Source organism: Myotis yumanensis, unplaced genomic scaffold, assembly GCF_028538775.1.
Source record: "Myotis yumanensis isolate MYYU_CA2020_CCGP unplaced genomic scaffold, mMyoYum1.0.hap1 SCAF_5, whole genome shotgun sequence".
In the NCBI taxonomy this organism is placed as follows: Eukaryota; Metazoa; Chordata; class Mammalia; order Chiroptera; family Vespertilionidae; genus Myotis; species Myotis yumanensis.
Window position 1 is genome coordinate 53,181,569 of NW_027223756.1, and position 26,520 is coordinate 53,208,088.

The 26,520-nt window shown below is 40.2% G+C and overlaps 1 protein-coding gene across 2 annotated transcripts in view; it reads left to right on the forward strand.

The window, feature by feature from the left end:
* The window catches only part of ARHGAP10 (Rho GTPase activating protein 10), a 256,918-nt gene that overhangs the window by 109,579 nt on the left and 120,819 nt on the right, over positions 1–26,520 (forward strand). For both annotated transcript variants that reach the window (XM_070415283.1, XM_070415284.1), the window contains 6 exons: positions 4,721–4,850; positions 7,538–7,644; positions 9,401–9,495; positions 22,579–22,660; positions 24,229–24,274; positions 26,213–26,278. In XM_070415283.1, coding sequence (XP_070271384.1) covers positions 4,721–4,850; positions 7,538–7,644; positions 9,401–9,495; positions 22,579–22,660; positions 24,229–24,274; positions 26,213–26,278 — 526 coding nt within the window. The remainder of the gene's footprint in view (positions 1–4,720; positions 4,851–7,537; positions 7,645–9,400; positions 9,496–22,578; positions 22,661–24,228; positions 24,275–26,212; positions 26,279–26,520) is intronic.

The window sequence follows — 26,520 nt, forward strand, 5'->3', positions numbered from 1 at the left end:
ACCAAAGTATTTTTTTTCCTTGTGATGAGAACTTTTAGGATCTCCTCTCCTACCACCGTTTACATTTATCTGAGAGCAGTGTTAACTGTAGTCAGCCACACTCTGTGGGGTAGTTCTGAGGATAACCTTTGTTATGCAGCCCTGAGCCCTCTGTGTACAACGCAAAGAGCACTGCACTGTAGAGTTAAGGCATTTCAGTTATAAGGATCTAAGTTGCTCCTCTCTGACCTGTATATGTTAGTTGGATTTTATTCCAGGCAGACTTCTGGCACATGAGGAACTTCTTTCCTGGGTTGTAAGCCTAGTCACTAATATTTTGGGTTACAGTGGCTGTTTGCTTTGTTATTTTCCTGGAAAGCACATACTTTCAGTAGGTCTTGGGTAAAGAGATTTAGGAGAACTTTAGTTGTTAGACAGTATAAGGCATGTGATTTTGATCAGGTGGTTAGATGTTGAGTCTCTCAATCCTTTAGTCAATTTTGGAAGTGTCCTCATGGACAAGCCATTCAGGTTCTATTTAGTGTAATTTGAGGCCTTGTTAGCAACATGGTGAGTGAGCTTTGGGACACACTGCTAGCACATAATCAGAGGCATACATGTTGAAGGGTAGGAGTCTCTGTGTTGTTTGCTGCCTGGCTTTCCATTTCTTGAAGTCTTAGAAATTGAGGATGAGTGGTTTTTGTATAGATTTGGTTTCTATTTTTTTCATGTATAGTTCCCTACGCTTAGGAATGTAGATAATGAAATCTCTTGTGTTTTGTCATTTGTGTCAATGTGTGTGTGAAGATTGTTTAAACATTCAGCTGAATTAAATGCCTAAAAGAGTAAGTTCCCTTTCCCCTAGCATTCTTTTATGTAATAGAGTTTTTAAAAATATGAAATGTATCTGTATAGGTTAGTCCTAACTTAAACAATGACCTCTGTAGGCGGTAGAATGTTTAGACTAATGATACTGTGATTTCTCAGAATACTCTCCAGACAGCAGAATGCAGTGTTGTAAAAAGAACATCACATAGATACTTTAGAAGAATAGATTATAATCCTGATTTGTTTTTTCTCCTCCACTAACTGGCTGTATAACTTGTAGAAATTCACTTTTTCTGTCTGGACCTCATCTGTCAGTGGCAGGGCTGGCCCGGATGAGACCCCTCAGGTAGAACTGGACCCATAATCGTGGGGCCAGGGTAAAATGGGAAGGCAGGGCCCCTTATCAAAACGGGGTGTTTCAGGACAGTAGGACATTTAAGCTGAGGGCATGACCTTCCCAGGACAGGGCCCTGTGTGACAGGATACTACTGGGGAAGTGTGGGGTGAGGTGTGGGGACAAATCTGTATCTTCTGGGGCCTTCAGTGAAACTCTCCTTGAAACGCCTGCTTAGGTGTGGAAGTACTTTTATAGCACGCCTATGGGGACAGGGGATATAGTCGCCTTACATATGCCGAAATAGCTTCTGAGAGATTAAGGATTTCAATGTGAATTTGCAGTCGTAAAACATTATAAGACAAGCTGTCATTTCAAATGGTTCGCAAAATGACCCAGTTGATATCCTTAATATATTGAGAATGTTTAGCACACATTTGGTAATAGTAGTCATTTCCTGTAGAGAAGTGGCCAAAGAACAATTTACTGAAAAACAAAAAACAAAACCCACCTTTTTCTGTATCATTTGGAACTTAAGAATTGTCATCGGTAAATGAATGACCCTGCTTCTGTAATCTCTCCCTCTCCCTCCTCCTCCCCCTCTCTTTCCCCCTCTCCATTTTGTCCCAGCTGTTTCCGAGGCCACTCCTGAAGCTGTTCCTGGGAGAGGCTCTGCTTTTCATTTCACCTTCAGTTTTGAGAACACCTGATCCAGGTGTCTTCTTGACTCTTCATTTTTGCTATTAGCTAATTCTTTTTCTTTATAATGTTTTTATTGATTTTTAGATAGAGAGGAAGGGAGAGGGATAGAGAGATAGAAACATCATACCAGCACCTTGAAACACATCACTCATTTTATCTCATCTGCTATACTTCAGCACTGCTGTGACCTACTCATATCTAGGCCATTCATTTCATTTCTTAATGTCAGCTTTTAGCATATTAAAGGGAAAACTTCATATTGCTGAGAAAAAAAAAATCCAAGCTGTGTGTTATTTCCTTTGCTGTGTATATTTATGTATTTAAGGAAATATATGCACATGTTAAAACCAAATCTTAGAGTTAGCTACCTGTGTGATATGACATTATAGATAATTTTGGCCAACTTTTTAGTATTTTACTATAATAAAAATAGTAATACTATTTTATAATCAGGAAAAAGGTAAAAGTTACTTAAACGGCAAAACAACCTATTTCCCCTAATTCGGTTTCACCTTTTCTATAAAATGCTTAGATTTTTTTATTTTTGAGAGAGAGATTGAGTCTTTATATATTTCCCATGAAAAGCAAAAAAGAGCAAGATGGCTTTTAGAAAATAGATTATGTATCCCTGGCTGGTGGCTCAGTGGTTAGAGTGTTGGCTTTCACACTGAAGGTTCTTGGGTTTGATTCCTGGTCAAGGGCACATACCTGGGTTGCAGGTTCACCCCCCACTCAGGTCGGGGCATGTTCAGGAGGCAACCAATTGATGTGTCTCTCTCACATCGAAGTGTCTCTCTCTCTCTCTCTCTCTCTCTCTCTCTCTCTCTCTCTTTCTCTTAGTCCCTCCCCTCCCCTCCCTTCCACTCTTTCTAAAAACCAGTGGAAAAAATATCCTTGGGTGAGGATTAATAACAAGAATAAAAAAGAAATAGATTATGCACAAGAACGTAAAATTCATAAAAATTTAAAGCATGTTTTAAAAAATCAACTTTACATTTCTGTGATCTCTTTCCCCTGGGGAATATGGGATAGGAGAGTAGAATAGAATTCTTGGAGGAAGGCACAACTTGAGAAATTTTAGGATTCTCCTCCCCCCTAGAAGATAGGAAGAATGGTTAAAAAAATGTAAGAATATGCAGAAATGTCTTTGTTACAGTGTTGTGAGGATAGTAGACCATCAAAACAATAAACTGTGTTTTTTAAAAAAAGAGATTGGAGTGGTCATGTAAGAATACGAACGTGGTTATTTCTCAGGGGTGGGTTTACCGTCTTTTTATTTTGTTGTTCCTTTTCCTTTTGTCCCTCTCTTTGTTTTATGAGGTTGTGGACTCTGCCCAGATCTTGGTTTCTAAATACGCCCTCCACTAATAGGAGCAAGGGCCCCGTTGGGGAAATGGCTGATTTTAGGCCTGGGCCAGCACGAGGTGAACGCGGGCTCCTTGGATCAGAAAGGATGGGATTACTCAGAGGATTAGGGGGCATGTCAAAAGGCACAGATCAAATCCAGGACAATTTGAACATAAACAATGAGAGTATTGGGTAAATAGGAGGTAAATTGTGTGTGTATATGTTCACGTCTGTACATACATATATGTGGTATGCACATATATATGTGTGTGTGTATATATTTGTATATATATGTATATGTATAAAACATAGAGATGGAAAGAAGTGAGGGTTGCAAGAAATTTCAGCAAAGTGACAAAGAAGGCGAATGAAGTCAGGGTGTGGTCAGTGTTAGGAAACTCTGGATTCAGGAGAACGGGAAGTGTCCATTAACACATGAGCCCCACCCGCTTTGCAGCCTGGTAAGTTCTTTTAACACATACACAGATCTTTTATTTTATTTGTTTTTCTTTTATTTATCTTTATTGTTGAGAGTATTACAGATGTCCCCCCTCCCCTCATCGGTTCTTGCCTCACCCCAGGCCTTCACTACCCTATTGCATTTCTCTGCAGACATGTTTTCCCCTTTACAACCACTTCTGTCGGACTCCCCATCCCCCTAAAAAATGTCTACCTTTCTTCCATTTTTCTGCTCTTCGGACCCTTGGTCACCCCTTTCATTACAGGGAGGACAGAGGAGAAATTTCAATAGTAGTTTTTCATCTCCGCGTCTCCGCAGCGTCACATCAGCAGTTTTTCTTATTAATATAGTCATTTTTGAGTGTGGACGAGAGCGAGGTCCAGACACTTGCTGGTGCTGACTCCTCACAGTCGCCTCGGAAATGCTGTCACCTCCCTTTCGTGTGCTGTTAGTGTAGCCATTGGCAGAGATACTAGGTTTCAGAAATGAGATTTGTCTCCTCAGCTCTAGGAGACAATATTTGTAGGTGAGGTCCCCCCCCCCCCCATTTCTTAGAAGAAGTGTCATTTTCAAGTGCAGTTGCCTTCACCTGGAAAAACGACGCTCATATTTAACTTTAAAAGAAGGAAGCTTTTCAGATTCTGATCCCTGGACATGTTGCTGGTATCGTTGTGACGAGGAGTCAGGTTGACTGTTGTGAGGGAAAGACTTCCAGGATGGATGCTTTGTGACCTGCGTTGTAACAAATTCTAAGATTCAGCAGAATTGTGAGAAGTGGACGAAGGCGTTCTTATGTTGAGTAATAGAGTTGTTCTTGGTGTTGGTCAGCTGCTCAAGGAAGTCATCTCTGGTTACTCTGCCTCCTCTATTTGTTATTTTACCACCACCCCGTCCCCTTTTCTTAACCAAGAGGCACACTGAGAAGGCTGGGTATATTATGAGAAACTTATAGAAAAAGGCTACGAATTTAGTTATAGTTATCCAGAGACTTATAAATATACATGAAAAAAATAACAACAACAAACTCGTGGGAGAACTTAAAACATGTCTGTGCTTTTTATCCATTTCAGACTCGGAATCGTTTTGAAGGAACGAGGTCGGAAGTGGAAGAGCTTATGAACAAAATCCGACAGAATCCCAAGGACCACAAGCGAGCCAGTCAGTTCACGGCCGAAGGCTACCTGTATGTGCAGGAGAAAAGTAAGAGGCCGCCAACAGGGAGGGATGACTCCTTAGGAATTATTTCAAAACTTCTTATTGTAATGACTCCGTGTTTTTGGAATAATTGTTCCTACCACTTTGCCTCCTCCCATCTAGAAGGTGTACTTGCATTTTTTTGGGGGGAAACGCATTCCTGCTCCAGGGAGGGTCTGTGAGCACTGGGCTTTTCCAGGTACAACCCTGAATTCTGCACCAGGCTCTGCTAAACTAGCTCCCAAGGGAGCCAGAACTCGGCATAAAGCTGGGCATAAAGCTGAAAGCGAGGTGGGGTCTTCTCCTTTCACCTAACCCCTATTCTCTCTCTCTCTCCCTCCCTCCCTCTCCCTCCCTCCCTCCCCCTCCCTCCCTCCCTCCCTCTCCCTCCCTCCCTCCCTCTCTTTTTCCCTCTTCCTCCCTCTCTTTCTCTCTCCCCACCTCCCCCTCTCTCTCTCCCTCTCCCCCCCCCCCCACCCCCATATAGTTGTCCTTCAGTATCTTCAGGGGAGTTGATTCCAGGACCCCACAGATACCAAAATCCTCGGATGCTCAAGTCCATATATAAAAATGGGGTAAAACAGTGCCTAGTACATATGCACACCCTCCCATCTCCCCCCTCCCACAACCTTACTTCTTGTTGAAGTTATTAAAAAAAAAATGTTTTCATTCATTTCAGAGACAGGAAGGGAGGGGAGAGACAGATACAATGAAAAGTAACTAGAGCTAGCTATTGATAACAACACACATTGGTTCTTTAATTCTAATCTCTCTCTGTCTCTTTCTCCCTTCCTCCTCCCCCTTCCACTCTCTCTAAAAATCAATGGAAAAATATGCTCAGGTGAAGATTAACAAAAATATTAATAGTTGCATATATTAAACTAGAGGCCCGGTGCACAAAAATTTGTGCACTCGGGGGGTGGGGGGAGAGGGGGGTCCCTCAGCCCTGCCTGTGCCCTCTCGCAGTCTGGGACCCCTCAGTAGATAATGACCTGCTGGCTTAGGCCTGCTCCTGGGTGGCAGAGGGCAGGCCCAATCCCTAGGTGCAGCCCCTGGTCGGGCTCAGAGCAGGGCCAATTGGGGAGTTGGGGCGCCGCCCCCTGTCATGCACAGAGCAGGGTGGATGGGGAGGTTGCGGCGCCACCCCCTGCCACGCACAGAGCAGGGCCGATCAGGGGTGTTGGGGCTCTGTACCCTGTCACACACAGAGCAGGGCCGATCAGGGGGTTGGGGCGCTGCCCCCTGTCACACACAGAGCAGGGACCATCGGGGGGTTGAGGCTCCGTACTCTGTCACACACAGAGCAGGGCCCATCAGGGGTTTGGGGAGCTCCCCCCTGTCACACACAGAGCAGGGCCAATCAGGGGGTTGAGGAGCTCCCCCCTGTCACGCACAGAGTAGGGCCAATAGGGGAGCTGGGGCACCACCCCCTGTCACAGAGCAGGGCCCATGGGGGGAGGAGGGGTAGTTGAGGTGCCACACCCTGTCACACTCAGGGCAGGGCCGATGGGGAGGTATGGCTCTACCCCGTCTCACATAGAGCAGGGCCCGTGGGGGGGTTGGGGCGCCGCCACTGTCACACACAGAGCCGCAGGGCAATCAGGGGGTTGGGGCACCGCCCTCTATCACCCACAGAGCAGGGCTGATCAGGGGGTTGGGGCACTGCCCCTTGTCACACACAGAGCCGCAGGGCAATCAGGGCGTTTGGGCGTTGCCCCTTGTCACGCTGATCCCGGTGCCGGGAGGCCTCGCGGCTCCGCTGATCCCGCCCGGCAGGGTCACAGATCCGGGTCCCAGACCGCAGGCAGCCTTGCCTGCTGCCGCCTGCCTTCAGTGTGCAAATTAGCCGCCATCTTGTTGCTTCAGGGTGGGGGTCCCCACTGGGGTGCCTGGCCAGTCTGGGTGAGGGGCTGAGGGCTGTTTTCAGGCTGGTGGGCGACTGAAGCTCCCAACCTCTCCTTTCTTTCTTTTTTTTTTTATTCTGGCATTTATTTACCTTCTATGGCTGTCACTGGAGCTGAGAGCCGGCTTTCTCTCTGAGGCTCGGCTGAAAGCAGGTTTCTGGCCTTTGTTTTCTGTATTCGAAACAATGTTGCGACTCCAGCTCTGAGATCCCGGCTGACTGACAGGAGCTTTCTGGAGTTTTGTTTATCTTCTATAAATGTTACTGTGTTTCCAACTGAAGCTCAGAGGCCAGCGGGAACGTTGGAGTCCACAGCAAGCAAGCCTCCTGTTAGCTTCCAGCTGCCTGGCTGCCGGCCGCCATCTTGGCTGACAGTTAATTTGCATAAGGATATGCTGATTAGCCAATGGGAAGGGTAGCGGTCGTACGCCAATTACCATTTTTCTCTTTTATTAGTGTAGATAGAATTTTTGAAACTGGCATGAACTCTTAATACCTAGACCCAAACAAATATAGCTTACAACTATAAGACTTTCAGGTCTGAGGTAACAGCCCAGCAAACTGCTTGAGAAGCGTGCCTTTAACTCCTTCCATGTCGCTCAGATGAGCTCTCTGCGCCTCAGTCCCTGGTTTCCCCCTTTTATTAGGATGAGCGGTTTTTGCTGATTTGTTTCCTTGAGCTGTCTTACCTGCGCCTTATGGGTTTTCCCTCTTTAGTAATGTGGAACTCTGCACATTTGCTTATTTCTGAGGAAACATAGAAAGTCCTGTTTTCCTATTTCTGTGTCAGGGCCTGCCCCATTCGGATCCAGCTGGGTCAAGCACTACTGCATGTATCGGAAGGTGGCCAAGAAGTTCAACATGATCCCATTTGAGCACAGATCTGGCGGGAAACTTGTAAGTATTTGATTTCACACTGTGTTCTGTGGGAGGGAGTCTTTGAGGGGGTCGCTTCAGTGACGTTCATATTCACCGATGATAAATACATTTTATTTTATTTTTTAGGATTAAAATTATTATTATTTTTTTTGTGTGTGTGGTCTTTTACTTGACTGCATGGGTATCTCTGGTCAGATGTATTTTGTCTTTAAGAGAGAGTAGAATCCTCTCACGTCACTGTGGTTGGAAGATAAACCTAGCACCTACCACAAGTTGTCATCACAGTGTTTACATGCAGATCTGACCTGTGCACGTGTATCCGCACCCCGAAACATGATAGAGGGGATGATCTGTAATGAATTTCACTATGTTTCACTTAGACTTTCCAAGTTCTTACTTAGGGAGGCCCCATTTAGTTTGCTCTTCCCATAGGAAGGAACGGCAAAACCTCATACTGGCAAGAAAAGAGCAGGAAGCCCCCAGCGCTGGCTGTGTGGGAAAGGTGATCTTCATTTGTGTTTTCAGTAGAAGCTGCAGCTCAGAGCAGTAGTCAGGGGTGTGGGGACAGAGGCCTTCCCACCAGTGCTGAACATCATTGGTAACACATTTTAAGAAAGAAGGGTTTGCTGGGTGGACAGGCATGCTTTTGCGTATGTGACTGCAGAACCAATCCCTGAAAAAGAATAGTTCAGGTGGCTTATAATACAAACACATTCCTGTGGTAATGAAATAGACATGGAAAATCAGGTTGATGGACAAGAGGAGGAAGTGAGTCTGCCACTCTCCGAGGCTGACGGGGTTAGGATGGAGCCGGAGGTGAGTGAGTTTCCTTCCAGAGCTAACTCAGGTCCTAGGTCCTGTCTGCTGAGTGATGTCTGTTTTAGCCACCAAATAACAAAAAATACATTGTATCCATAGTGACTGTGACATTTTGAATATTTGTATATTTGAATGTTGAATATTATCTGGAGATCCTTAGTCTAGAAAATGTTAAAATGTTCTAGGAGTAGCCCGACTTCTCACAGTTCTTCACCGAGGACCTGCGTTCCTGCATTGCCTCTTTTTAATGCTTTTAGAGAGGATGGTTTAGGGAGGTAAACAATACCATAAAAAATTAAGAAAAGATAAATTCAGGATGTTCACTTAGGAAACAGAAAAACTGTGTAGATTGAGTGGTTCTAGCTTTAGATGACCAGGATTGCTAATCTAGGGCCCTTCGTGGACTTCTAGGTAAGTTCCAGACTGTTCTGAATTCTTTTGCGCTTTTTCTCATATAATCTTACCACACCTCTGTCAGGTAGATATTATCCTCCCCCCTTTATGATGGGAAACCGGGACATAGAGAACTTAAGTGACCTCCCAAGTTCCCATAGCTAGAATCAAATTTTTATTGGTCAAAATGGTCACATACTGGCTATTTTATATGGTATACTATACTAGGCATTAAAAACACACTATTCTTCTTTTTAAAAGACTACAATAAGAGAGTAATACATATTCTAGCATGCGGAAAATGTTTTGTTCAAGTAGCTCTTAAAATGAGCCCTCCTGAGGTCTTACTTAATGTTGTCGTCTCCAAAGCAGGGTCTAGAAACCCCCAAGGAAAGGAGAAGGACAAAAATGGTTAAGATTCTAAGTGGAAGCTAGTTTGGAAGATAATATGTAGGATAAAGAGACTTAAAATCTCTCTCTCTCCCCGCTCCCATACAGGGTGCCTCCGTGTGTATATGTTTATACTGTGGTTTTTGAGAGTGTTTAAAACGATTCTTTGCAGGGGGATGGAGAGGTGTTCTTTTTGAGAGAATGTACCAAGAGGCACACAGACTCCATAGACAGAAGATTCTGTTTTGATGTAGAAGTTGCTGACAGGTAAGTGACTGGAATTATTAGACTTCTTAAAAGAACCATTTGAAAAAAATGATTTAAAAAAAATAAAGGTAAATGGCAACTGATATATCCAGGATGGGAAGAGAATGTTATCTTGTTACATGTCCCGCCTGTGTGCTTTTCATTGTGAGCTGTTAGTCTGGGCCCCTGCGTTTAGCTGCAGACGGATAGCTCATTCGTGGCTGACATTTGGAGTCATTCTAAGCAGTGTTGTCACTTAAAAAATAACCGTGGGCCTGGCTGGTTTGGCTCAGTGGATAGAGTGACGGCCTGTGGACTGAAGGGTCCCAGGTTCGATTCCGGTCAAGGGCACATGCATGGGTTGCAGGCTCGATCCCCAGTAGGGAGCGTGCTGGAGGCAGCCGATCAATGATTCTCATCATTGATGTTTCTCTCTCTCTCTCCCTTGCCATTCTTCTCTGAAATCAATAAAAATATATTTAAAAAAATAACCTTGGCCTTTCATTGTTGATCCATGCCAAAGATGTGGCACTAAAGGAATAATGGGGGAAAGTAAGGAATATATGGGTGGCGAAGCTAGAAAGAGGGTGCTGGTGACTCTTCACACAGAACAGTGTTCTTTGTTGTGTGTGGGAATTTTCACTGTCTTTGCTCTTTATGTGAGGGAGGGTTTTAGGATACTCTGTTAAAAGATTACTGTATTTTTCTTATGGTGGGACTTTCTGTTGTTTACTTATAAAAGAATCTTTGCCAGAGAGAAGGGAGGAAGAAAAAGGAAAAAGTTCACCTGTTCATATTACTTCGTGTCTGGCATTTATTTCTGTGTCCTCCGGGGCACCGAGGGACTTCGTGGTCCTGGGTTTTACTTTGTTTTGTTTCCAAGGCGGACAGTATGGTGGCTCGATGCAAGCCCTGGTATTTATTGGAAACAGTGGTGTTCAGATAGGGCTATTGCATATTTGTATCATAAAAGTTTTACATATGAGGTTTTTTTGTTTTTGTTTTTTTAAAGCAAAAGTTCATTTCAGGTCAGGACCTAAGAATACAAAAATAACTCATGCTTCCTCTTCCTTTAGATGATACAACTAAATCTGTGGGGTTGGTGCAGAGTGGAAATCTGTGCTTCACTTTCTAATAAATGAACTGAGACCAGATAGATAAAGATGTGCCCTTAAGCACCAGGATACAGTTGGCACTACCATGAGAAGGGCAGGCAGCTTAGAAAGTATTTTGCCAGGATTGATTAAAAAATCGAAGGAGAATGAGCAAAAGAAGTTACATTTCAAGCCAGTAAGAACTGGTTCAAAACTTCAAGAAGAGATTCCAGCTGCGTAATCCAACTCCTGTGTGCAAACACCCACAGTGACGCTTGCTGCGTCCTTTTTAAGTTCCAGACAGTGTTCTGAGTTCTTCTGTGCCTTTTCTCATTGAATTGGGTAGATATTATCCTTCCCCTTGATGGTGGGGACCTTGGACATAGAGAACTTAGTTGACTTCCCAAGGTCACGGAGCTAGGAAGTTAGAGTGGAGACACTCGGCATTCTGCCTCCAAGCCAAGCCCTTAACCACTGTGCCCCAGGCCCGAGTTTTACTTTGTAATCCTGACGTGTCCTACATAATTGAGGAAGTTGCATCAGCAGTGACACCAACTAGAAAATGTGTTGCAGGAGGTTAATCTGATTTGTTTTGAAAGCAGACTCCTTCTAGTTCTTCATATATATTGCTCTTATACAATTTATATTACTTTTGCTTAGCTCTATATCTTCTCTAAAACCTTGATCACACCAAGTGCTCTTCATCAGCCACGATCCTGATGATGATTGTGACCTCTTCACCCCCTCACAAAGATTGAGTTGGGCTCGCTATGGAGTTATTTTTATCTGAAGAAGATAATACCTTGTAAGGAGACTCTTGGAAGACCTTAGAATTGATTTATCCTAGTGGTTCAAACTGGTTAATAAGGAGTCCTCTTTTCAAATAAAATTTTGTGCGTATATAAAACAGGAAAAATCTGGCAAAGGCAGTGCCTGTGCTTGGTGGTCTCTACTCTAATTCTGGGGCTTTGAAGGCATATTTAATGAAAAGTTTGAATGAAGTAGGCTCTTTTCTTAACTCTTACCCTGATTCCTGGCTAGTGGACTACTGGGAAGTATAGGTAATTTGTCCCTTGTCTATTAGATCATGAATTCATATGGGTGGATACCCTATCTCAGTATCATTTGGTACTGGAGAACCAAATGCAATGCTTTTGGTATGGTGGGCATTCACCAAATTTGTTCTGGATTAAATGACATTGAATTGTTGCTTAGAAGATAGAATTGGGATTAGATTCAGTCAGGCAACTGTCAGTCGACCATCCTTTTCTGCTGGACCACACGCAGTACCAAGCTCCAGTGTGTTCATTCTGCTTAAAGGAAGTGAGCGTAACCCATTTCCGAGCATGTGAGGCTTGTGAATGGGTTTCTGATGGGATTTGTACAGAGTTCTTACTGGGCACCTTCATATAGCAATTTCACAGTTGATTGCACATGTTTAATCTAAATATATTGTACCTTCTCTTCTGGTATTAATTTTTGCTGCTTTTTATTCCTTGTGTTGGAAAAGAAGTCGGTAACATAGGCTTGGGTAGGGAATCTTTTTTTCTGCCAAGGGCCATTTGGATATTTATAACACCATTCGAGGGCCATACAAAATGATCAGCTTAAAAATTAGCCTGCCATATTTGGTCAAACGTTTACTTAACTCACCCCTAATGCCTCGGCAGGGCCAGACCAAATGATTTCGAGGCCATATACGGCTCGAGGGCTAGACGTTCCCCACCCCTGCAATAAGCGATACTTCATAAATCGCAGCATGGAGCCTGGGCTTGCTTTGGTCTGCGTGCATGTAAACACAGAGCTTTCACTCAGTTGTTGCACGAGTTCAGATCAAATTTGATTCCATGTAACAGAAAAACTCAAGTAAGGTGGCTTAAACCGGGTGAAAGTTGACTGTTTTCTCGTGTTCAGGAAGCCTAGAGAGGTGGTCAAGCAGTGGCTGATAAGCTGCCCCCTGTTGTGCATGGTTTGCCTTCCTACTCACTTCAGGCCCAACGTGCCTGCTCCCGTCTATCACATGGCATTGTCTTTTGTTGTAGGAACACGTTCTGGAGGTTACATGCCACTTTTGCTCAGATACCGTTGGGCTACATGGGGTTGTATCGTTACACCTAGTTGCAAGGGCGGTTCAGAAATTGTGATCTTTTGTTTCCAGGCATCCATATGCTGTTCTAATAGTTGGAGAATATATTACTGAGAATGAAAGAAGAGTGGCTGGTGTGTGCGTGCGTCTGTCTGTGTGTGTCCAGTTAACCGTTGCTGCTTTCATTATCAATGGTTAGATGGATGTGTGCTTCATTTTCCTCCCCTAAATTCACTAAAAGATTACTTTGACTATTTCAGCTAAAATAGTGTTTTTAGCCACACATGTGCTTAAAAAAAATGAAAAGATAAACCCACAGATTAGGAGAAAACACTTACAAATTATATATCTCATAAGGCACTTGTATCCAGAATATATAAAGAACTCTTGTAACTCAATAATAAAAAGACAAATAGCCCAATTAAAAATCGGAAGAAGATATGAGTTAAACATTTTTTTAAAGAAAGTATAGGTGGCCAATAAGTACATGAAATGATGCTTAACATCTTTAGCCATCAGGAAAGTGCAAATCAACCACAATAAGATACCACTTCCCACCCACTCGGAGGGCTATTGTGAAAAAGTCAGATAATAAGTATTGGTGAGTGAGGCTGTGGAGAAATTAGAACTCTCATACACTGATGGTGGGAATTTGAAATGATCTAACTGTTTTGGAAAACAGTTTGGCAGTTCTTCAAAAAGTTAAGCATAAAGTCACCCTATGACCTAGAAATTCTTCTAGCTGTATATGCAAAAAAAAAAAAATGAAAACCTATTTCTACATAAAAACTTGCACATGAATGTTCCTAGCAGCATTATTCATACTAGCCAAAAAAGTAGAAATGACTCAGGTGTCTACCAATTGATGAATGGTTAGATAAGATCCGTACAATCAAGTAAGACCTGTAATAAAAAGGAATGAAGAACTGACATGTGCTGCAATGTGGATGATCCTTGAAAACAGTACGCCAAGTGAAATAAACGCATCACAGAGACCACATATGTATGATTTCATTTATATGAAACATCCAGAACAGGCAAATCTATGTAGACAGAAAGTAGATTAGTGGCTGCCTAGGGCTAGGGGGGTTGGAGGGAAGTGGAGAATGATAGCTAATGAATGTGGGTTTTTTTTTTTTTTAGGGGGGAGGGATGATGAAAACATTTCAACATTGATTTTGATGTTGGTTATACAACTGAGTGAATATTTTTAACAAGCCATTGAATTGTATACTCGAAGTAGTTAAAATGCATGGTGTGAATGATATCTCCATAAAAATTAAATGAAAGGGAACACAGCTACAAACGAATACTTACCATAACTAAAACAAGATTCTTAAAAATGACTATAAACATTGACTCCGGGCCAGCCACACTTCAAATACCTGGGGCTGTGAACGACCATGTCACTCACTGCAGGCTGTAGAGGAGTGTTGCGTGGAGCTGTTTTCCCCGTGGCAAGCTGTAGTCTTTCAGAGAGGCTGCTGTCTTCTCTGAAGGGTGAAACCTTGGCGCCCCCCCCCCCCCCCCACGCCCACCTCTAACAATTGTATTATATAATGTGCTTTTAACTTGATTGGCAAGCTTGCCACATGTCCCATTGTGCTGTGACCCCCACACATTTGCCTGATAAATAATTATCATTCTTTGAAATTCTCCCACACATCATATTCAGGAACTGCTGAAAGAAAATGTGCTTCTTCCCATTTCACTCTCATTAATCTGACATTTCAAATATTATATTTTTGTTTGATTTTGCCCTGTTCCTAGTATCTCGCTCTTGGAGGGATGGCAAGATACTTTTTACTTTTGTAATTCACCCCTTTATATTTTAACGAAAATGGTGGGAGGATGAAGTCTCCTGTGTATTTGAAGCATTGTGTGTTTTAGAATGCTTTTATACCAGTGACTTTATTTATCATCTGTGTGCATGGAAGTGTACTGTTTGTCACTTTGAAAGGGTGAGTTAAGAATGTGTGCTTACAGAAACCCATGCAAGTGGACTGAATAATAAGAATGTTACTGTAGCCCTGGCTGGCTTGGCTGCGTGGATAGAGCATTGGCCTGTGGACTTGGGGATCCTAAGTTGGATTCCGGTCAAGGGCAGATGCCTGGGTTGCAGGCTTAATCCTAAGTGGAGGGCATGCAGGAGGCAGCCAATCAATGATTCTCTCTCATCATTGATGTTTCTATCTCTTTCTCCCTCTCCCTTCCTGTCTGAAATCAATAAAAGTATATTTAAAAAATATTACTGTCGCATATTAGCTGTAGTAGTATTTGTAAGTGTTTTATAGTGCATGGCATTTAGGCACCTAAACAGTTGTTCACTGTGATTGGCACTGCGGATGCAAGACTAAACCAGACACTAAAAGGTCTGATATTGGAGAACTTACAGACCAGGAGGGTTTACAAACAAATAGTAGTTCAGAAATCTGCTTAAGGTACTTTGGGAGCTGACAAGCAGTTGGGAATGGGGTTGGCTGGGAAAGCTTTACTAGAAAAATGGATCGTTAAATTGAATTTTGAAGATTTAGTATGTGTTTGGAAGCTCAGTGGAACTGAGGCCCAAGGCAAAAGGAATTATAGAAGTCTTGAGAAAATATGTTGAGAAAATTCTTTAAGTCAGAGGTTCTCAACTGTGAGCGATTTCTGTCTGGGAACCTTTCTTTTCCTTTTTATTGCATTTATTGGGGTGACACTGGTTAACGAAATTTTACAGATTGTCACAGCTGGGGTGGGGAGGGACTGGGCAGGCCATGGGTGCTGACATCTCGTGGATGGAGGCCGCAGTGCTGCTAAATATTTAGCACAGGAGAGCCCCCTACAACAAAGAGTCATGTGGTCCCAGATGTTAGTAGTGTTGCTGTTGGGAAGCCCTGCTTTTAATGCATTTAGGACCAACATCTCCAACAAATGTGTGTGGAAGCAAATGGAACTGTACTGTTTTCTTTTACATGAATATATTTATGAGGTCCATATTTTAATTAAAAAAAAGTGTAACAGTAGCTTAATTAGTTATAGTTCAGGGGATGATGTAAAGCCAGAATGGGAAGGGCTGTGTGTGGCTTTGTCCTGTCAGGAATGCTGCATCCTCCAAGAACTCTGAGATTTTAGGTAGAGAGAATAGGAAAGGAAGTTATTTTTTTTAAAGAATTTAGATGGGATTGGTAGAACATGGAACAAATAGAATTAGAAACAGCATCTCATGTATATAGGCTTCTGTGTTTTTCAGAAGGGTAAGAATTTGCCCTATAAATGATGATGTTGGTAGTGGATACTGAAAGCCACATTTCATATTGCTTCCAATATTTAAGTAGAATATAAATTGCCATTAGTATGAATTTGTTGTTAAAATGCATGCTGAAGGACATTGGAGTCTGGGTCATGGAAAAGTTTTTAGCTTTTGAATAAAGCTCTAATAAATAATTGTGGACATGTGTTTTCATTTCTCTTGGATAAATACTGTGGAGTGGGATTTCTGGGTCTATGGTGTGTGTGTGTGTGTGTGTGTATACATATAAGTATGTATATATTTGTGTATTAGTATATGTATGTATGTGTGTATATTTATATCTATATGTTTGACTTTTTAGGAATTTGACAGTTTTCTAAAGTAGTTTTATTTTCTCACCAGCAATGTATGAGAGTTCCAGTTGTCCAACCTCATACCAACTTTTCATTATGTATTCTTTTCCATTTTAGCAATTCATGGCTAGTTTGTTGATCACACCTTTTCATGTGCTTTCTGGACATTTCTATTTCTTCCATTGTGAGGTGTCTATTCAAATATTTTGCTCGTTAAAAAAAATTATGTTGTTGGTCTTTTTATTTTATTTTAAGTAACCTGGATACAAATGTTTTATCAAATATATAAATTGTGAACATTTTCTCAGATCTGTGGTTTGCCTGTTCGTTTTCTTCATAGTGTCTTTTGATGAGCAGAATAGTCTAATTTGGCTGAAATGGAATTGATCAGTTTTTTAAAACTTTATTGGTAGAACTGTTTGCTCTAAGAAATCTTTTCTTCCCAAGGTTGCAAAGATATTTCTCCATATTTTCTTAGAAAAGCTTTTTCATTAGTCTATGACTCATGAAAATTTTGAGGAGAATGTATGGTATGATCGGTGGAGGTCGAGTGTTACTTATTTTTTCTTACACAGATATTCAGTATCTCTAACACCATTTGTTGAAAAGGGCTTTTTTGTCATTGAATTATTTTGGCACTTTTGTCCCAAATTATCTGTGTATGTGTAGGTCTGTTTCTGTTAATAGATTTTCTATTCTGTTCAGAGATCTATTGTTCTGTCCTTTTGTCAGTTCCACACTGTCATTATTACTGTAGCTTTAGAGTAAGTCTTGAAGCCGGGTTGTGTGATTCCTCTGGTCTTTTTCAAAATCATTTTGGCAATTCTATATTCTTTGTGTTCCCATCCAAATTTCATAATCAGTTTATTTCCACAAAATAGCTACAGGCCAATACTATCAATGGTGGAGCATTGATAATTCATGAGTATGCCTTTTCATTTATATAGACTTTAATTTCTCTCAGTAATTGTTTTCAATACAGGGTTCATGGATATCTTTTGTTAAATTTCCCTAAGTATTTTATATTTCCAGATGTTATTTTGAAAGGTAGGTGTTTTAGATTTCATTTTTCAAAATACTCTGGATACGTGGAAATGCAGTTGGTTTTTGTGTCCTACAATATTGCTAAGTTCATTTATTTATTTTTTTTCTATGTAGTTTCTTCAGGATTATTTTATGTACACAATGGTATCATATGTGAATAAAGGTAGCTTTCTTTCTCTTCATTCTGTATGTCTTTTTATTTCTTTTTTTGGTCTAATTGCATTGTTTTGTAATGTCTTTGTGTGGATTTGATATCAGGCTTATAGTGGCTTCAGAAGACATGGGAAGTTTTCAGTTTTGCTCTGTTATTTGAATGTGTCTGTGTAATATTGGAATTATTTCTTTCTTAAATTTTTGTGAGAATTTACCAGTGAAGCCATGATGGGCTGAATTTGTGTGTGTGTGTGTGTGTTTGTGTGTGTGAAGTTTAAAAATTACAAGTTCAGTTTATTTAGTGGGTAAAGGATCATTCAAATTTTCTATTTTTCTTTTGTTAGTTTTGATAAACTGTGGTTTTTGGAAGGATTTGTTTATTTCTGCTAAGCTGTTGACTTACTGGCATACATTTCTTCATAATGACCACGTATTTTTCATATCTATAAGACCTATAGTGGTAACTTTTTTTCAAGCTTGATACTGGAGATTAAAAAAATTCTTGGTAAGTCTTGCCTAGGTTTTCAATGTTGATATTTATTTCAGATACATCATATTGTCCATTTTATATTTCATTGGTTTCTGCTTTTATCTTTATTTAGTTTTACTAGCTTTGGATTTTGTTTTTCATTTAATCACTTCTTAAGATGGAAGGATTGATTTTCCATGTTATTGTTGAATGTAGACTTTTTAAATATATAAATTTCTAAGGACTGCTTAACTTGCATCCCACAGATTTGATGTTTGGTGTTTTCATTGTACTTTTAAAATTTTTTTTCTTGTGATTTAGGGCATAGGTATTGAATTACAACTCAGGTGTTACTTAAAATATGTTTTAAATTTTTCAAATGGTTGGGGATTTTCTACATGTAATATTGTTATTGCTTTTCTACAAAATACTCTGTGTTTTATCAGTACTTTGAAGTTTACTAGACTTGTTTCATTACCCCAAATGCGGTCTATTTAGTAAATGATCCTAGTGTACTTGAGAACAATGAGTTTTCTGCTGTTGTTGGATGTAGTGTTCTCTAAATGTCAGCTTTATCAAGTGGGCTGATAGTGTTGCTTAAATATTCTGTATTGTTTTGATTTCTGATATTACTCTATCAATTGCTAAACTAGGGATGCAAGAATCTCTAACTATGGTTAGGACTTGTCTTTTTCCCTTTAGTTTTGTCAATTTTTATTTATTGTATTGAATATTTGAGATAATGTTTTGTGCATGTCCATTTAGGATTGTTATATCTTCTTGATGATGTGACCCTTTTATCATTTGGAAATGTTTCTGCTAATAAACTTTATCTTGAAATATACCTTGTCCAATATTAATAGAGCCACATGAGCTTTCCTTTGCTTAGTGTTTACATGGCAAATCTTTTTCACCACTTTCTTTTTGCCTGTCTTTATGTTTAAACTTCGTTGTTTATAAACAGCAAATAATCGAGTCCTGCTTTTACAAAAATCCAGTCTTTTGATTTTTTATCAGGGTTTTAGTTCATTTATGTATAATGTAATTAATAATTTGTATGTGTTTAAGCCTACCACTGGTTTTGTTTTCTATTGGTCCTGTTTATTCTTTATTCTTCCTTTACTTTTCAGTGGCTTCAGTCTTTTTAGTATTTAATATAGTCTCCTGTTTGATTTTTCATTATGCCTCTCTGTGTGTGCATTTTTACTAGTTATCCTAGAGAATGTAACATCAACTTTAAAATTATCATTGTATCTACCTTTTCATAAATAATGTAAGAACCTTATAACAGTAGACTTCTAATTATCTCTCTTTTGCTTCTGTGCCCTTGTTATATTTTAATTCTGCCTACACTATGAACCCAATAATACTCTACAACTTCTAATTTATGAAATCAATAATCAGTAATCTTTTTAAAAAATATAACATTTTCTTACATATATGTATATCTACACATATATATGAGGGTGTGTATGTGTGTGTGTGATTTTTTTTGGTCTTTTCTTTTTTTACCAACATGTTTATTATCCACTTTGATTTTTTTAATACTTTTCAGCAGAACTGAATTTTTATCTTGTGCCATTTCCCTGAAGTTCCTTAGGCTAAATTAATTTGAGCATTTCTTGTAATGCAGGACTGCTGGAGAAAAATTCTTAATGTTCTGTCTGTCAGAAACTGTCTTTATTTTGCCTTCATTTTGGATGCATATATAATTCTACAATGATAGTTTCTTTCCTCACAGCACTTCAAAGAAGTTGTACCATTTTTTCTCAGGCCTCCATTTTTTCCCCCCATGGCTAGTCATCCATCTTTCTTATTGTTCCCCTATATGCTGTCTTTTGCTTTTGCTGCTTTTAAGATTTTCTTTTTATGATGTGCCTAAATGTGGTTTTCTTTGTTTTATCCTACTTGGGGCTCATTGAAATTCTTGGTATGCGAATTGATATTTCCTATCAGTTTTGGAAAACCTTAGCCATTATCTCTTCAAATCGTTCTTCTGCTCCATTTTTTCTTTCTTCACATTCTAGGATTCTGATTGTATAATGTTAGACTATTTGATACTTGTTTCAGAGAGACCTGCAGGATTTTAATTGATGGAAGTGACTGAGTGACAAGATGGTGAGGCTGATGCCACTGGAAGAGAATTTTTATTACTTAGTTCCTGAGAAAATAAGCCAGGTCTCGCCATAAAGATCCATGTGGGGGAACATCAGGTTTGGGTCAGGAATCAAGATTGGCTAGTTTGAATAATATTGGTGAGCACTGGGCTATAGGGGTGGTTTTTGGTTGTCTGGTACCTGGCCCTGGGGTAATGTAGGGCAGGGGAAATATTGGGCTGATGGGAATTCAGTAAAAGGATTGGTTGGTTTGCATATGAAAGGTGTCCTCCTGAAGTCTTCATCATTATTTTATTTTCCATTCTTGCATATCCGTTTGTCTCTTTTTAATAGTTTCCAATTCTTTGCTGAAATTCCCTTCAGTTTATGCACGCTGGCCACCTTTTTTAGGTTTCTGTTTAATCTCTCCAGTCCCATACCTGGGTTATTTCTAGGTATGGTTCTCTTGACTTAACTACTTCCTCTTTTGACATTGGGTTACATTTTCTTGCTTCCTTCCTTGCCTTGTATTTTTTTTTTGGCAGGGGTGGGGCGGGGAGTTTGAATGCCAGATATTGTGTGAAAGAGCTGTAGAGATTAAAGTAATATTTATACCTGATAAAGAACTTGTCCATTTTTCCATCAGGCTACTAATGTGCAAGGCTGTCACTTCAGTTGGCATGAGCTGACTAATAGCTTTTCTGCCTAGTATTCTTTCACAATATTAAGAATTTTCTGGTAGAATCTCCTTATGTCTGAATAAAACTGAACAGAGAGAGATTGACCTTTGGTCCTGAGAACCAAATGTGGAGGAAACAGACCAAATAGTTAACTGTGCTGTCTTGGAAGTGGAATTAGGATGGGGTGAAAGTGACTTTCTGGTTTTGTAACAATAAATATGTATTTCTTTCATGAATAAAAATTTAATCATTGCTACCATTAGGATGCCTTTTCCACACCACACAGCTCTCCAATTCTCTGCAGAGACCAACTGAATGTCCTACAACTGAACTCATTCTGACAATAACCAGTCAGCACAGATCCTACCAGTTAGGGGCTCAGTCCCATAAGCCTGCCCTCTCCCAATTTGGGTGCAATTTACAAGTCCAGGTCGACACCTGTGCTTTTGGCTGACTGGTTATAAATTGAGGGTTACCGTGATCCTCTCAGGTTCAATAGTAAGTTGGGCCCTGGCCAGTGTTCTCAGTGGTTAGAGCATTGGCCAGTCTACCGAAGGGTCTCTTGTTCCGTTCCTGGTCAAGGGCACATGCCTGGGCTAAAGGTTTGATCCCCGGCCCTGGTCAGGGCTTGTGCGGGAGGCAGCCGATCGATGTGTCTCTCTCACATTAATATTTCTCTCTCAAAATCAATGGAAAAAATATCCTCAGTGAGGATTAACAAAACAAAACAAAAACCCGAAAAAATAATATATTGGGATCTAACAGAAGTCAGGAAAATAGTTCATTTGCTATTGCCAATTTATTACAGAAGAGGATATTTAAAAATCTATACATTAACAGCCAGATAGAGAGATATATTGGACAAGGTATGGGAGGCGAGGCTTGGAGCTTCCATGCTCTTTGTGAGCATGCCACCCGCCCAGAACCTCCGTGTGTTTGTCAATTTAGAAACTATCCAAATCCTAGGGTTTTTTAAATAGATGCTTCTTTGTGTAGCAGATGATTGATCAAATCATTGGCCATTGGCGATCCTTGCCCAAGAAGGGTAGGGGAGGATAGGGCTTAAAGTTCAAATTTTCCAATCCTGTGGTTGGTTACCTTGGCAATCAGCCCCCATCATGGGGCTATCCAGGAGCCCCCAGCCTCTGTAGTGTGCAAAAAGATACAGAGATTCCAAAGGTTTTTTAGGAGCTGTGTGTTAGGAAATGGGATCAGAGACCATATATATATTTATTACTGTGTCACACCCAGCACTTCTGCTGCTGGGTGTATGCCCAAAACAATTGAGCACAGGGTCTAGAGGAGATCTTTGTATGCCTGTGTTAATAGCAGCCTTGTTTACAATAACCCAAAGATGGAAGCATCCCAAGTGTCCATTGAGGGATGAATGGATGAGCATAGGCATACAATAGAATATACAACAGAATATTTGTCAGCTTTACAAAAGAAGGAAATTCTGAAATATGCTACTCTATCGATGATGAAAATGGAGGATATTCCAAGTAAAATCAGCAAGTCACAAAAAGACAAAACACTGTATGATTCCACTTATAAGTGTTACCTAAAGTAGTCAGATTCCTAGACTCAGAAAGTAGAAGGATAGTTGTCTGGCTCTGGGAGGGAAAGGGAATGGGGTGTTCTTTAATGGGTACAGAGTTTTAGTTTTAGAAAAGGAAGAGTTCTGGAGCTTAGCTGCTCAATAATGTACTCAACCCTGCTGAACTATACAGGTAACATGGTTAAGATGGTAAATTTTATGATGTGTATTTTCTCCTAATTAAAAAATTAAAAAACAACAACAACAACAACGTAATCACCACCATGAAACATTAGAGAGTAGAAAAGGAGGTTTGTTTTCAGCAGCCGAGGGGTAACCTGATTGTTCTATGTCTTTCAGGCCCGGCGTTGCCCTGACCATGCAGGCGTTTTCAGAAGAGGAGAGGAAGCAGTGGCTGGAAGCTCTGGGTGGAAAAGAAGCTGTAAGAATAACCAGTGGTTGAGTTTTATTTCAAATCCCGTAGAGTTGACTTGTGTTCGTTTTCCTGTTATTTTTATTTTATAATATTTGAAAAAAGTTCCCTGCTGAAACTGGTGCTTGAATTAATCTCAGACATGTTCAGAATTCGAGTAATTTGGCTTGAGGTGGCAGCAGCACACATGAGACTGCTGTATCATTAGTTTTTATTTTCGATTTTTTATGACTTGCCACTCTGATTTGCTCTGCTTGGGGAAGTCATCTGAATTCTCCGTTTCTTCTCTCCTACCTGACAGTACTTTGGATGATGAACACAATAAAGGCTTGCAATTTATTTTGATCTCAGTGGAGGTGGGATAGTAAATATGAGGCAGGGCAGGCAGTCCTATAAGCGACTGCTGTAATTATGTTGCTTGCTTTAACAATTTGTGATTTTGCCTAATGGAATACTGTACACAGTGTTATGCAGCCTTAGTGAATGGGCCTGTGTATTTGGATTGGTTTAAGGGACAAAGTCAGGAATATAGATCCAGAGGCACAGAAATCCAGTCTGTTTGCCACGACTTTCATTTCAGTGGCGTTTGGGAATTGAGATTGGGCAGATCATGCGTTGAATTGGGGACTTGGGATCATTATAGAAACAAATCTATATAGAAATAAATCTGTTGCCAAAGGCAGTCTCACCTTGAAAACATGTATAACCCTTCTTTAGAGTAAAGAGTCAAGTCATCCATTTGAGATACACAGATAAAGGCAAGTGTGCAGAAAGAATATAGTCATGCCCTGCAGATATGCACCACATATGCTATGGTGGTCCCACAGGATTATAATGGAGCTGAAGAATTCCCAGTGTCTACCATAGCCTTTGTGAGGTATGACTCACGTGTTTGTGCAGAGATGCCTTTGTAAACAAACCTACTGTGCTGCCAGTAGTATTAAAGTATAGTCCCATTTACAATTACTATAGGAGGCTACAGCATCTAGGTGTTTGCTCGCACCATGATACTATCACCTAACAATGCATTTCTCAGAACATAGCCCCTTTTGGTAAGCGGCACATAACTGTGTTCAGCTGTGTATTTATGTGGCGACAGTTCAGGTACTGCGTAGTTTTTGCAGGTGCTATGTATGCCTTGCACATAATGGGGAGGCGCTAGAATTCTTAGAGGCAGCCTGGAATGATCACCTATCTATTTCAGATGTGGTTATTTACATGATGGGCCCGAGCCATCGCTTTCTGAATTAGGTAAAAACCAGGTTTTAGAAATAGTGGCGCAAAAATGAGCTTCACCTTACGGATCAAAATGCAACCATGACTTTGTCCTTCTCGAGTTGTCAGGCTGAGCATTTCATATTTGCATGGACTTTCAAGGAGTTCCCAAGGAATCGTGGTCCCTTCACCTTGTTTTTGCTCCCTCAGTGAGAGATGGAGTGGGCTAGCTGTCTACATTAGAACAGATGATGGGAATTCCCCAATACCAGTGTACTTTTTGCAAAGTCCTAGGTGTGCCTACTAGATCATTTTTATTGATTTGTTAAAAATACTGTTTCCCCTTTTTTCTCTCTTACCAGCTGCTCCATACTTTTAATAGAGCCATCATCCCAAGACCAGAAGGAAGTAAGTGCTAATTTATAAAACAGACTGTTTGCCTCCCTCTTCCATGAATGTCTTTGTTTTCATTACTGATGTCAGACTGTTGCTGGGTGCTCACTCTCTGCACCCTCTCTACGCTAGCCCTCCAGGTACTATGCGATCTGCCTTATCCACTGGGGACCTGTTCAGATTTCCTGGGCTTTTGTAACCCTCATTGATCCCATCTCTGAGCATTAAAAAAAAAATTCTTTCTCTACAGTTACTTTCTCTAAAAACCCAAAATATATTCTCTGTCATTCATTTTGATATTTATTCCTATAGCCGTACATGAACATATAGGAGTTTCAGGTATGCGTCTTTCAACTTCCTCCATTGTAAGTTCCTGTTGGTAGGAGCTGTTTATCAGGTCTCTTATTGGCCAACGCTCCCTCACCCTTGATGTCCTTTATCCTTAGAGTCTCTGCATGTGGCTCCACAAATAACATATCATGGCACCTTAGAACATACTCAGATATTCTAGGACAGTGATTTCACATGCATTGTATGTATGCACTAAAGGAAAATGAAATACTGCTTGGCTCTGTAGTCTGGATTTTACTGAGGTAAACCAAACATATGATCAGATTTGCTAGATTGTTTATGAATTTACTTTTGATATCTTTGGAGAAATTAAGACTGCATTTCTCACATGTCCACAGTTTGGAGACATTATGTCACATAACGTACATTTTCAGAATTACCATGATGTGCATATCACTTGAGCCAAACATATGAATAAAAGACATCTTTTCTAGCCTGGCACTGGAAAGTGACAGTGTGCACGCAAGGTTGTAAATGTACTGCAGCATCTTCTTAACTTCTTTCTGCCCTCCCTCCTCCTCCTCCTTTCCCTCCTGTCTTCCTCCCTTCCTTCCTCCTTTCCTTCTCTTTTCTTTCTCTTCCCTCTTTACCTACTTTCCCCTATCTCTCTCTTTTTTCTCCTTCTCTCTTTTCTTTTTTTTAAATAGAGAAATGGAAACATGCCTTTAAAAAAGTTTTGCCAAGCAGAAAGAATCACTTGCATTTTCTTAGCAAACCACTGCCCGATTTTCCTCATTAAAATTATTTTGAAGCTTAGCATTAAACCTGCAAAATTTATATTCATGGGTTGTTCATGCTATCCCCGCTGAGAGGCAAGAGTTAGCATTACTGTTCCCTAGTTCTAAATGCAGAACTAAAGTATTTACTTTCCCTGTTTTCATTTTGACACAAGAATTGTCTTTTATTAGGTGCTCAAAATATGCCAGCCTAATCCATAGGCAAGAGTCTGTATTAGAAAAAAAAACTAATATTATATTTTCAAAATTATCTACTACACGAATCATCTGTTCTAAATTCATTGTGAAAACAATAAAATATTAAATGCTTAGAGCATGGAATAAAATATGAAATTCTTTTTGAAGCTCATGACCCAAATAATGTTTTTAAAAAGTGTTTCTTAAATATTTTTCCCTAGGTTTTAAAAAAATAGTGTGTGTTATTTCTCCAACTGTCAAGTAATTTAAAAACCTTTCCTCATATATAACTTTTTAAAACCTTCACTCGTATATAATTTTAAAAAAAGCTGTTGTTGGAACTTTGGCAAAATGTATCTTAACTATTTCCAGATAGCTTCCCCTAAAGGTTTTGTATCACTTTCTTTTCCATTGTGTGATGTAAGTTGTATTTATTAATATAAATGTTTTAAACAGTAAATTTATTGATATTGATAGTAGATGGCCTAATAGGCCAGTAAGTGCTCCTCTAAATATTTGAAATTGTAATTTACATTATTTAAACAGGGAATACATGACTTTTGGGTTTCTTTTTCTTAATAGGGAAATAAAAATTAAATTGAGTTTAAATAAATTTTTTTGTTTTTGTAAGGAAGAGAAATGTAGGTAATTAATTGTGCCCTTCATGTTTTATCACTATTTCTTTTAGGTGCACAGTTGGATAAGATGGGATTCACAATTCTCAGAAAGTGCATCAGTGCAGTTGAAACACGAGGTAACGTGATTATCTGAGTCCTTTTATTCATGAAAGTTGACAGGTATGTGAAATCTGAGAGACATTTAAAATGCTCATTGCATGGTTGAGTGTCGTAAAGGGAAATACATAAAAGAATGGGCACATTCTCCATGTCAGAGATTCCGTTGTTCATTTATTGTGTCAGGATGGGGTTTTCTTTTTCATTGACATACTCCTCCCTGCACTGAAAAGGAGAATCATGGAAGAATCAGCAGTGTTGG